This window comes from Myiozetetes cayanensis, unplaced genomic scaffold (assembly GCF_022539395.1).
Source record: "Myiozetetes cayanensis isolate MyiCay16 unplaced genomic scaffold, myiCay2020 scf3, whole genome shotgun sequence".
In the NCBI taxonomy this organism is placed as follows: Eukaryota; Metazoa; Chordata; class Aves; order Passeriformes; family Tyrannidae; genus Myiozetetes; species Myiozetetes cayanensis.
The window spans coordinates 2,741,359-2,754,654 of NW_026087521.1; the positions used below are offsets into that span (position 1 = coordinate 2,741,359).

General features: G+C 49.3%; 1 protein-coding gene across 4 annotated transcripts in view; it reads left to right on the forward strand.

Moving 5' to 3' along the window:
- Positions 1-6,068: 6,068 nt before the first annotated feature.
- Positions 6,069-13,296, forward strand: part of PODXL (podocalyxin like) — a 45,543-nt gene continuing 38,315 nt past the window's right edge. For all 4 annotated transcript variants that reach the window (XM_050324085.1, XM_050324086.1, XM_050324087.1 and 1 more), the window contains exon 1: positions 6,069-6,174. In XM_050324085.1, the coding sequence (XP_050180042.1) occupies positions 6,129-6,174 (46 nt within the window). In that variant the 5' untranslated portion in view covers positions 6,069-6,128. The remainder of the gene's footprint in view (positions 6,175-13,296) is intronic.

Consider the following 13,296-nt stretch of genomic DNA (forward strand, 5'->3'; position numbering starts at 1 on the left):
ACAGAGTGGGTTTTGGAGCAGGAGTGATCCACTCACTCTGGGCTTGAAAATAAGAGATGCCTGTACTGCTCTTTACAGCTTCCCAAGGTGGGAAAGCAGAGAAGGAGGTGCTGAGCTCTTCTCCCTGTGATCCAGCGGGAATGGTTCAAAGATGTGTCAGGAAAAGTTTAGACTGGACATGAGGAAGCATTTCATTACCAAGAGGGCAGTCAAACGCAGGAACAGGCTTCCTAGAGAGGTGGTTGATGCCCCAAGCCTGTTTAACAAGCTTTTGGAAAATGCCCTTAACAACAAACTTTGACTTGGTCAGCCCTGAGCTGCTCAGGCAGTTGGATGAGACAATTGTAGGTCCCTTCAAACCGAAATATTCTGTTCTATTCTGCTTAGCTGGAGACACACAGAGTGACAGGTTGCCACCACTGCCTGTTTCCAGCAGTGGAAAGATGCATCTAGCTGCTGGCCTGTCCCTCCTAAAGGGCTGTTTGCTTTTTTTCCCTGCACCTCTTCCTCTTCCCTTTTAATACAAAGCCATCAGGCGAGCCCTGTATGAAGGACAAAGCACAACTGATGTGATGTGAAACTTCCAGATGTTTCTGTGAGCCACCCTTAGCCCAAGTGGGGAAGAGGTTTGCCCCTCCCCATTCCCCTTTCTGATGCACCTGCTGTTCAACAGCCACCAATGTCCTTGTGCATCCTCATGAAGGCATTTCTAGCACCTGAGATGCCCTCCAGGCACCTCTATTTAAACACCTGCACTTCTCCAGTGATGATAATGAGCTCAAAGGGAGAGCCCTACAACTATCCTGGAGACACAGACACACAAATGTGGGTGTCTTCATTTGGAACCCAAATCCACCCACAGGTGGGTTGGTTTGGCCATCTGCACGTGGCTGAGGTGGTGACCAACCTCCTGGAGAAGGTGCCTTGCAGGAGGGCTGGCAACTCGCTGGAAATGAGGTTCCTTCCTTCTTCTTCTTCTTCTCTTAAAAAATTAAACTCAAGAGAATCAGAAATTACACTTGTCTGAACAGGCAAGTCCAAAGCAAAGTGCAAGAACAGAGATCCTTCCAAAAAGGATCACAGCTGAGATCAGGAGATTATTTCAGAGCTGAACCCCCATTTTAGAAGTCTTTGTCTAATACCTATGGGATTTTTGCCTCTTCACTCCTAGGAGTTCAGGAAAAGACAGCTGGCATTGTGAGTGGTATCCTGGACTGTTCTTAGCTTTCTCAAGACAATTCCTGCTCCTGAGGCAAAGCTGCATTTTAGTTCCTCCTGGGTCAGCTGCAGGCTAAGGAACAGACTGCCACATGATACTTCTGACTCCCCATCTTCTGAAATACAAATACAAACGTCAGACCACAGGTATTTTTGCCTCTTAATAAAAAGGAGGGTAGTTTGAGAGTTGGTTTGTTTTTTTGTTTTTTTTGTGTTTTTTTGCTTTCCTTCTTTCCTGAAATAACTACTAGTGATCCTCACCCCAGGAGCCCACGTGCTGTTGCTCGCACCGCTGCTCACGTCAGAGGTATCAGCTCTCTGTGTGTGTTGCCCCTTCATCTTCCCATCTTAACCCCGAATCCGAATTCCAAACATTATTACTTTGTGCCCGACCGCACGAGGAAATGGGTGACGACATCCAATAAAACCGGATTACTGGCGAGTTGAGTGATCCTGAGCTGGATCTCAGCCTGAGGATTTTCCTGCTGCGTCGCTTTCCTCAGTCATTTTCTGTGAAAAGAGGTAAATACTGCAAGGCTGCCTGGAGACGTCAGTCAAATGTTATGAGTCTGAACACAGCTGAGAAGGAATTACAAGATAAAACTGTCACTGGGAATTTATCCACCAACAGCAACTCCTACCCTCTGTTTTCTCCTCCTTTGCCCAGCTTACTTTTGAATTGCAGAAGAAATGGGGTTTTCATACCCCTTTTGGGGAAACAAAAGAGCATCTTGGGATTTCTCCAACAAGGAAATCATGTGTCAGGTGAAATATTCCTCCTCCTGAGGCCATCTCAGCCCAGCTGACTCACATACCTCGAAACCACCGACTCCCTGTCCCGCTCTCTCACAGTCTTAGACAAATATTTAGCTGGTACACACAGAACCAGGTACATGTCAATCTGTGTGCAAAGCCGGGATTAAAAATGACACCTGACTGACTTCAGCCCATGAGATTTTTAAATAATAATAATAATAATAATGTTAATAATAAATTTTAAAGTAAATTCCTATTTTTTGCCCCCATTCCTCACATGTGCAGGCCACTCTCTGAAGCGTTTCTCTACACCTCTAAAACATGACTTTCATGTTCGGAGTTGAAAGCAAAAGCCTTCACATAATTTCCTGACCTTGTGATGTTGGTATTTAGGAAAACCTCCAGAGCTGGGACACTCGTGACAGAGCTCCCGGTGAGCAATGCTGCACTGGGCATCAAAGACTGTTTACATAGTTCTGTGAAACACCTTTTTGACACCCCTGGAAGTTCCCAGTTTCCCAAATTAGGGCTTTTTCTGACCTTTTCCCAGGCTGACGGTAAAACACTGGAGTGGGATACGCTTTAACAGACACCCAGCTCTGGAAGCAGCCACCCTAAATATCCCTTTTCTCTTCTCCTTCAGCTGCTCATGATTCATAGCCCTGATCTGACACCCTCTCAGCAATTATCCCCTTCGAGGCAGAGGCGAGAGGCAGATCCCGAGCCGACGCCTGTACCCTGCAAAGCAGCAGGAATAAAGCCAGACCTTTGTGCTGCCCCCCTTGAAAAGGGGAAGCTTAGCACTGTGTTTCTGCATGAATCAGTTTTTTCCAAGAAGTGGAGACTCTTGGAATGCCGTTGTTTCACCCACCGCGGCGGCTGCCGGCAGCCAACACTCGCTGTTGGCAAGGGATGAGCAGCGTGTCCAACAGGCAGGCTGAGAACTGACACAACTCCCTGCCTGAGTGCCAGGGCTGTGATAATTAAGGGCAAACCCACATCCCAAACCAGCAGTTTAAAAGGACTCAGGCATCAGGTGCTCAGGGTCCCTCCTCCCTGCACGGGGCTGAAGGACCAGCACAGCCCAGATCTGCTGAGGGCACCAGCCAGGTGGAATTCTTCTCCTAACTCTCATCACAAACACTGCACAATAAAACCAGTGGCCAGGATATTTTTGCAGTGTGCCATAGAGAGTTTGAGGAGCTCGGCATCCCCTCCCTCCTCTCCATCCCAGGCACACTGCTACGCTGGAGCACCTCAGGTTTTCCCCTGGGCTGCTTTGACTTGGCAGTTTAAACCAAAATATGCTGATTGGGAGAGTGTGCTTGTGTGTGTGTGTGTGTGTGTGTGTAAATGTGATCTGTTATTAAAAATGCTCTGCAGGGGGAGAAGAAACTGCCTGTCTGATACTGGTAGGATGAATGATCTGAATCAACACACTCATTCACTTATTGCAGCTTGAGTTTCCCAGCTTTTAAGGGCTGTGTAATGCAGAGCTGTAGTAAGAGGAGGTGAGGCTGGGCTGAGGCACAGGGAAAGTCTCTCTGCACTGGTCCAGAAGCCAAAATCAGGACAAGAAGCCATTTCTGGGGGCAAATGCAAAGCAGGTAGGGAGGGTGAGCCAGCCAACCCAAGCACCTCCTCATCTTCTCAAGGTGACCTTGCGACAAGAAGAAAGACCACCTTTAAGTGAAGGCATCAAGAAAAACATATTTGAAAGGTCCTTTTTGGAGGGAGGGTTATTTTTACCACCCCTGGGTCCAGGCTGGGAAGGTTCCTGGTTTAGCTGGATCTGTCAAATCCAGGAGAGGGATTCAGTGCAAAGCTCTGAGCTTATTTTTAGTCTCCTCCCAGCTGCAGTCTGAACATCAGAGAAAAAACTTTCAGCACCCTTCCCTCTTGCCACAAGAAATGCCAAGATCTGATAATAATTTTGTCTCCCTCATACTCTGGGCGTGTTGTTCCATTGAGACATTCCAAACTGGTGCAAATCTTTCCTAGATATAATCTTTTGAAAAGGTACAGTCACTGTGGGGAAGAGGGATCAGGAGGATTTTGTACTATTGGAGAACTTGTGTGTGTGTTTGGATGGGGCAAAATGGAGAAAGTGACCCCAAATTAACCCCCCACCTTCAGATAAAAACTCCAAAGAAACCCCCAGCCACAGTGAGAATCCCAAAATGAACCCAATCTAGATGAAAATCTCAAAAAAACCACACCTGGATGTGAATCTGAAATCAAGTCCCAAACCCCCATCCAGATGAAAATCCCAAATCCACCCCCAAATGCCCATCCTTATAAAACCCACACATTTTCCCCACGCAGGCAGCAATCCCAAACTGATCCCCAAGTCCTCATCCAGATGAAAATCCCAAATCCTTATTCATGTGGGTGGGAATCCAAAACCAATCTACAAACCCCCATCCAGACAAAAACTTACAGTCCCTTGCAAGTCTTCCCCGCCAGTGAAAACCCCAAATCCACTCTGAACTCCAATGAACCCCCCAAATCACCACTATGCAGGTGGGAATACCAAATCATCCTCACTCCTGTCATTCCAATGAAAACCCCAAATCCTCCCCAATCCCACAATTCCAATGAAAACCTCAATCCATATAGATGGGAATGACAAATCCCCTTTCAAACTGCCCACCCAGACAAAACCTCTAAATCTTTCCAAAGTCCTCATCCTGATGAATATTCCAAATCCCTATCCTAAAGAAACCCTTCATTTCCCCCCCATCCAGCCAGAAGTCCCAAATGTCCCATCTCTGACTCCTATCCCAACAAAATCTCTACTTTTCCCCTATCAAGCCAGGAGTCCCAAATGTCAACCCTGAAGTCCCTAATCTCATGGAAACCCCAAACCCATAGAAACCCCCAAATCCCCCCATGCAGGTGAGAACCCTAAATCCCCCCAAACCTCCATTCCAACAAAACCCCTAAATCCTCTCTTACCTCCCAACTTCAGTGAAACCCCAAAATTGCCCCTGCAGTTGAGAACCTTAAACATTCCCAAGCCCCTGCCCTGACAAAAACCCCAAACCCAGTCCAAACCCAATGAACCCCCTAAATGCCCCTATCCAACTGATGACATCAAGCCCCCTCCCCAATTCCTCCCAATCTCACAACTTCTATGAAACCCCCAAACTCTCCCCAAATCTCCCACCCTGTCTAAAATCTCAAATCCCCTCATACAGGTGGAACCCCAAATACAACCCCAAACCCCAGTCCTGATGAAACCCCCAAGTCTGCCCATGCGGTTGAGAACCCCAAATCTCCCCCACACCCCCATCCCAAAGAAACCCCAAATCCACACACACACCTCAACCCCAGTGAAACCCCCAAATCCTCCCCAACCTCCCAACTCCACCAACCCCCCAAGTCCCTCCATGCAGCTGAGAACCCCAAATCCCAATCCCAATGAAACACCCAAATCCTTCCCAACCTCCCAAATACAACGATACCCCCAAAATCCACCCCACAGTTGGGAACTCCAAATCCCCCCATCCCAATAAAACCCCCAAATCCTCCCCAACCTCTCAACTCCAACAAAACCCCTAAAACCCCCCATACTGTGAGAACCCCGAATTCCTCCCTAAATCTCCATCCCAATGAAACCCCCAAATCCTTCCCATGCAGTTGAGAATCCCAAATCCCCCCTAAAATCCCATCCCAATGAAACCCCAAATCCTTCCCATGCAGCTGAGAGCCCCAAATCCCCCCAAACCCCCTGTTCTAACAAAATCCTCAAATCCCTCCGTGCAGTGAAGAACCCCAAATACCCCCACCCCACCCCAAAACCCCCAACCAAAACCCCCAGATTCCCCCATGCAGCTGAGAACCCCAAATCCCCCCGCACACCCCCGTCCTAACGCAACCCCACATCCCCTCGGCAGGTGGATCCCCTTCTCCTCATCCCCATCCCCATCCCACCGCTCTCTCCCCCCGCACCGGGGGCGGAGGCAGGGGCGGGTCGGGGCCGCTCCGCGCCTCCCCCGGCGGGGGAAGGGGGGGCCCGGCCAGGACCGGGGAAAAGGAAGGGAGAGGAGGGAGGGCAGTGGCCGGGGAAGGGAGGGAGGGAGGGAGGGCATCTCCCGCCCGCCCCGCCGGGATTGAGCGTCGGGAGAGCGGCGGGACGGCCGGGAAGCACCATGCGGGCTCCGGGGCTGCTGCCGCTGCTCCCGCTGCTGCTGCTCGGTGAGTGCCGCCTCCTCCTCCCCCGCTTTTTTGCCCTCGCCGTGCCTTCTTTCCCCCACCTTCCTGCATCCCTCGCTTTCTCGCCTCCCTCTGTTTTTCCCTTTGCTGTTTGAGTTTGGGGGAAAGGATCTGTAGGGGATGCTGAGCGCCCACCCTCCTGCTGAGCCGGGCTTATCACCCCGCTCAGCCAAAACCCGAGCGCATCCAGCCCTCGGCGCCAGCGCAACTTGGGGCGCAGGAGCCGCAGTGCTGGTTGGCTCTGCAGCGGGATGAGCCAAACCCGCTGCTTCCCGCCCGCATCCCGATTCCAAACCCCCTGCCTCCGGGTGTTTGGGAAACATCTCTCTTGGGAGAGCGGTTTTTTAGGGTCCTATGGAGCAGGGGGGGCAGACCTTGGGCTCTGCTTGGTGCGGCTGTTCTTGCAGAGGTCCAGCGCTCCGGGTGCTGCACGTACCGAACATGAGCCGTCACCTCTGCCCGTGGAGATGGCGTGGGAAAAGAGTATGGGGGGGGGGGGAAGAGGAGACAATTCCCTGTTGGAAGTTGATGGAGGAGTTGGAAAAAGGTTAAGCTGGAGACCCCTCGTTGCGGGGCAGCGGTGGAGCCGGGCGGGATTTGTCGTGTCGGGAAGGTTTGGGAGTGGAAATAGTGCCCGGGGTCCTGCGATGGTGTTGGGAGTTCAGGGTGTGGTGGGTGATGGAGTGGGAGGTCTGGGTCTTCGGTGGGGTGTTTCGTTGGAGAGGTGGCCAAAAAAACACATGGAAAAGTAGCTGGGAAAGGAAATGCACTGATTCTTTGGAAAGTGAATAAAGGTAGGGAGGAGTGGGGTGTTTCTTCCCTGTAATCAGGGAAGACAAGGGAGGCGGGAATAAAATAAAATGAAATAGTATAAAATAAAATATGAAATAAAATAGGAGAAGGTGAAATCTTGCTCCAACTCCTGTCTCCCAAAAGAGCCTCTGCTGAGCTGAATGTGCTTTTATTCAAGGTAACAAAAGCTGGAGGAGGCTCCTGAGGTAAAAGCACAAGTGGAGGCAGGGCCCCGGGGATTTAACTGTGGGGTGAATTCCCAGAGGTCTGGCTGAAATCTCTGGGTTTTTTTCCTGTTCCTCTCATGGAACTCGCGGTGCCGGCGTTTGTTGGGTGAGCAGGTGTGAGCCCCGATCTCTCCCTGATGCCAACCTGGGCTTTAAAAGAGATTTCTCCTCCCCTTAAAGCTCAGGAAGCCTGAGTGTCATTAACACTGGCATAAAGTAGGAGCAGTTAAAGCAATTTCTCTTGTGCTGGCCAGAATTTAGCCGAGTTTAGCTGACTTTGCCTTCTCAGAAGGTTTTGTTTTGTTTTTCAGAACGAGGCAATAAATACTCTGGGATCGGGACAAAACAGGCTTTTAGTGGGAGGATGTAGGGGGGGGACCTGTTTCTATAACACTCTCAAGTGATCCTATTACACCTTTCTCAGAAATTAATTAACTAAATCCTCGAAAACAGCGTTTTCTGTCATTCGTTGCTGCTCTTAAGTTTTGAAATAAGCTCCTTAGAGACGCTTTTATGTTGCTCCCTGGGTATTGGCACCAGAATTTTCTTCCTTAGGGGCCAAAATAGGCATCCCTGTTTGCTGAGTGTTTGGGCTCAGAGTCCCAGCACTGCTTAACTCCAAGGCTGGTATCTCTGCGATCATCTGAGCTACTCAAAGCTTAACATTCATCTTTTTTTTTTTTTTTTTTCCCCTCCTTAAATGGGAAGAAGTTGACTCTGTGAGTGAAACTGCAAGATTTTGAGTATCTTCAGAAACTGGGATGGAGCTTGCATGATTTGCTCTGCTTAAACTAGATGTGAAATGGGTGGGTGAGCGGGAAGTTGGGATTTTGGAGCATGTTTTTGGAAGGTGTCAACCTCTGTGAGTGGGGCAGAGCAGAATCAACCCAAGGTCGCTGAAGTTTCTAAAGGCAGCTCTTCTGGGTAAGAGCAACAGCTGTTGCTCTAGAAATACTGACTTCCAGGCTTGTGTCATCCCAAAACCCTGATTCTGCAGAGATTTCCCCTTATTCCCCTGCTTAAATCAGGATAAAATCAGCCTCAGACGAGAGTGTACAAGTGATGCAGCAAACATGGCATTGGGCAAACAACATCTGTAAATTCAGCCAGCCAGTGAGTGGCTCAAGTTACCCATTACAGTGTCTTCACGGGATGTTTAATTTTATTTACTCCTTCCCCATATTGCATCTTGTATTCCCACAGGGGGGGTCTGATAACAAAATTGCATCAGGAAGAGAAAACCAATTCTTTTTATTTGCAGAGGATTCAAAAGAGCCACAGCACAAACCTGTCCTGGGGGCAGAAAAGAACAGGAAGGGCTTTTACTGGAGATCAACCCTTTGCCCGGATCAAAACACACCGCAGATTGATGGGTTTTAAATCCTTGTTGCCAAAACACTGCTTTTCACTCCCAAAGCTGGGCTGGCTCCCTGGTACTGGTAGTTCCCTGGTGCTGGGAGTCTGTGTTTGTTGAAGACAAGCTGTCAAAGATGTGAATTTTTTTAAAAAACCAACATTTTATCCACTGAATACTAATCTTGACACGGGCGGGAAGAGGCAATTTGGGGCCACGTCTCCAGGAGGAGAAAAAAAATGGTTAACCTGAGGGTTTTACAATCAGCAGAGAAGCAGAGTCTCTTCTTAATATATATTTGTTGTTGGAGGAACTTTGATAAGATTTCTGCAACCTTTTTTCAGGCTGTTTCAGCAGTGCCACGTCTTCGATTCCCTGGTGGCAAAACAGATACAGTAACGGTACCCCAGGGCCTGTTTGGGAGAGTTAATTAAAGAATTGTTTGTAAATCATTAGAAGATCTTTGGATGAAAGGAACTGGAACCGTGCAATATACTGATTTAATCCCAGAGAGCTGCTCTAAAGGCTTGTGACAAGGAGTTTGGTGATCATTCATGGTGGCTGTGATGGGAGAACGGCTGGAAACATCTGCTCTCAGCATTTCCAGGGAGGCTGGGGTTGCACTTTGGTTGTTATTTACTTTATAAATCATGTCTTTTCTCTCCCCATCTGGGGGAGAGAAAGTTTTGGGGTGTTTTGGGGCTCAGGCCTCAAATTCTGGGGTGTTTTGGGGCTCAGGCCATGGGGAGTGACGGAGGTTATTTATAGCCAGAGAGGATCCCTCTGCTGTGCTGTGCCCCTGTGAGTGCAGAGAGGAGCTGTTGGGGTTTAGATATCCCAAATTTTGTCCTCTTCTCCACGATGCTGGGCTGGGTGGTCCCTTTGCCCTGTCTCCAAGGACCCACTGCAGCACCCTGAGGCCCCTCTGGGGGCTCTGCAGGGCTGGGGAGGATGGAGTGAGTGGGGTTTCATCCTTATTACAGGGTGATGCTCTCTGGAGGTGAGATCCTGCCTGTGCTATTGGGGCTCAAGCCCCAAGCCCAGGTGCCTTCAGCTTTATCTCCAGGTGGTCCAGGCAGTAGCAGGGCAAAGCACGAAGAAAATCCACCTGTGGATGCACAGAAATTGCTCCCTTCCCACTTCTGAGCTGACAGGGAGTGACACAGACAGAAACACGCAGGTTGTGAGCCTGAGGATCCACCTCACCCTCAGTTCTGCTCCCAGCCTGACAGTGCTCTGGAATGAGCAGCAATCACCCTCAGATCTGGGGATTGAACACCACAGAGGGTTTGAACTCTGCAGGAATCTGGGTGGCCCGGTTTGGTCCATTCCCCATGTGCAGGAGTGTGAAATCTCCCCAACCCTCCGAGGAGATTTCACACCCTCCTGCCAACTTCCTTGTCCAAAGCCTGTTTACGTGCTCAGCTTCTTCCATAACTGGCCCATCTCCACCTAAGGATGTTGTTTCTGAATTCTTGCAATGCCTGCCCTTTCCTTCACACAGAGCTCCTGAGCAAACCTCGCCTTTTTTTTCCACTCTGAGCCGTGCACAGTCATCTGGCATTTGTTGTTCTCCAGCTACCTGTGCTATGTCCACTGCAACCCCCAGGGCTTTGCTGGATACTCCACATGTCAGAGAGCAGTTCCTTTGGGCTTGGAATTCCCAAACAAATCCACCAAGTCTTTCTCTTGCAGTCTGTGAGACAGGGCAGGCTCAAGCCTGATTCTGCATGGGAGTCCTGCAGGTCCTACTGCGTGGTGGGGGTTTGGGGAAGTGCCACCCATCTCCCTCCCAAACCCTCTCCATCTGCCATCAGGGCTTAACCAAAAGAAAATCCCTGTTTTCCCTCCTAGAATTACCTGGTGTGAGGGTGTCCCACAACCCAGAGTGAAGGTGCTTTCTGTTGTTATTCCAGAGGTTTAGGAACAGTTTGTCTGAGCTTCATCAGGTTTTATGGTTCTAATTGTATATTTATCGTAGAGTTGTGCTGGAGCCTTGTGAGTGTTTTGCTCTAGAGATCCTTGAGGAAACTGGGTAGAGGCAGGAGGGATGTGCTCTGCCCATACCACAGCTCCAGTTTAGAAGTGCCTAAATGTGCCATACCCAAAACCACTTTAATTTTTGTGTTAAACAACCCTGTTTGAGAAGGTAGAGCTGGGGAGAAAAATACCATCTTCCTTCTTACTATACAAAAATTATATAAGATGTGGTATGAACCGAAGAGCTGAAATGCTGTTTAAAGGACTGACTGTGACAGTTTCTGTCTCTATTTTTCCTGTGCTGTTTGGTGAGTGGTCAGGGATGGGGAGGTTCTCTCAGCTGGGGCTCCTGCAGGACAAAGAGCAGTGAGAAGCGTTCAAAACACCATGTAAATGTGGTCGTTAGGGACCTGGTTTAGTGGTGGACCTGGCAGTGTCAGGTTAGTGGTTGGACTCAATGATTTTTAGAGGTCTTTTCTGACCTTCCATGACTCCATGAAGTTCTGGTGAGCAGGGGGCTGCAGCTTCCCACGGCCAGAAGCAACCTCGTGACGCTGCAAGGGCAGAAGGCACAAGCCACAGAGAGGGCTTTCATCGTGACACCCACTAAATTTGGAGCTTTGTGCCATGATTGAGGAGGAGCTGATGACTTTGCACTGCTTGTTTTCTACCCCTTTACAGTCTGACAGTCTGGGGCCACCAGATGCAGCGGTGTTTTTCTTCGAGGTGGACTTCCTGGGGATGGGTATCAGTGTCCTCACCTCCTTCCACAGCCAAGGGAGAGTGCTCATCATAGAACCACAGAATGGTTTGGGTTGGAAGAGTCACAAAATATCACCCAGTTCCACCCCCTGCCATGGGCAGGGACACCTACTAGATCACGTTGCTCCAAGCCCCATCCATCCTGGCTTTGGACACTTCCAGGGATCCAGGGGCAGTCACAACTTTTCTGGGTGACTTGTGCCAGGGCCTCACCACCCTCTAAGTAAACCTGACATTCCCTAAAGGATGATTTAGCCTCCTTCAAGTTACCTGCTGGCTTTGTATTACAACTAGTGCTGGAAATAGTGAGTGTCTGGGGAAGTCTTGGAAAATGCAAATAGTAAAGTTATTACTTTCTGGAAGTGCAAAACTCGGTGGTGGGTTATTTTGGGTGACCTATTTTGGGGTTGTATGTACATATTCACTTGATTTGAGCCCTAGTGTGTCTCAGAGTCAGCCTTTGGTACCAAGTGTTACTCCCCATGGAAGTGGTCACAGCACCAAACCTGCCAGAGTCCAAGAAGCATTTGGACAACGCTCTTGGGCACGTGGTGGGATTCTTGGGGTTGTCCTGTGCAGGGCCAGGAGTTGGATTTGATGATCCCTGTGGGTCCCTTCCATACCTTAATATTCTTTGATTCTGTGAAATCCATTTGGAAGCAGAAAATGCCAGGATGCCCCATCAACCCTAAAGACTCGGAGCGAAGCTGCTCCAAACTCCAAAGGCACCAACATCCTCCAGTGCTTATTTGCTTATTGAGCCCCAGACCTTGTTGATGAAGGTTTTCTCATCACTAAAGGGTTACCTGTTTTGCAGATCTTTGCATCTCTGCAGCTCCTGCTGCTCTGTATCTTGCAGGCACCTTTCCTGTCCCGTGGACAACGTGTGTCTCACAGCTTGCTTGGCCGCGGGCCAGGGGCGCTCAGCAGGCACCGGTGACACTTCGGTGACAAAGTATTGCAAGGAGACAGGGAGGATGCAAACAACTTGTTAAAATTAACTCAGTGTGATGCCTCAATGCCCTCTGCACAGAGCAGAAGGGGTGAGGAAGGGGAATGAGACTTTTTTCGGGGGGCTGAAGCACCTGTTTTTGGATGTGCAACACCCCAAATGCGATCCACAGCAAACCAGCTGAGGGAAGGTGACGTCTCTGGTTGAGGTTTGGCTCTCAGCGTGGCTTGACTTGTCCAGGGTCCCATGTCCTGGTGTAGTGCTGGGGCTGGGTGGCAGCAGAAAGGGAATGGGTTCTGGTTTGGGATGAGCTGGCTTGTGGATGAAGGGAAAATTGGCACTCCCAGTATTGCCAACTCTTCTGTAGTTGGGGAAAAGTTACTTCTTCCTCCTACTGAGGGATCCAAGGTTATGCCATGTAGGTTCAGATACTTACCCAAGGTCTCCAAGGCTGAAGCTGAGTTGTCCTTTAATTCAGCTGCATCTTCTAAAGGCAATTTAGATGTTTCTTGGGACAATTTGTCCACTAGAAAGGGGTTTTTTTCCATATATGCTCCTCAACGTGATCTGATGTTGCACCAGAAATAGCCAGGATCTGCTCCTGAAAACACTGATCATGGAATATACTGGATTGTAAGGGACCCATCAGGATCATCGAGTCCATCTCCTGGCCCTACACAGGGCACCCCAAGAATTACACCATGTCCCTGATGTTGTGTAACAGTGTCTGTATGTGCTTAAAAACATCAAAAGAAGGTGTATTTCGGGATTTGGAAGAAGGTCTTAGTGGTGGGTCAGGAGTGCACCCGAAAGACTGCCAAATGAAAAGGCAAATAAGAATATGATCCTTGGGTTTAAAACTCAAAGCTGTGTTTGATGCCAGGTGCAGGACAGGCCCTTGGAAACAGGCAGATGGGATCTGTGTTATAACCTCCTCCAAAATGGAAAAGGGAATTTTTTTTTTTTTATTTCTGAGTTGGTCCCATTTTAGATGTTGCTTTGAGGTCCAGTTGATATTCTTAGCATCCTTAATAAAA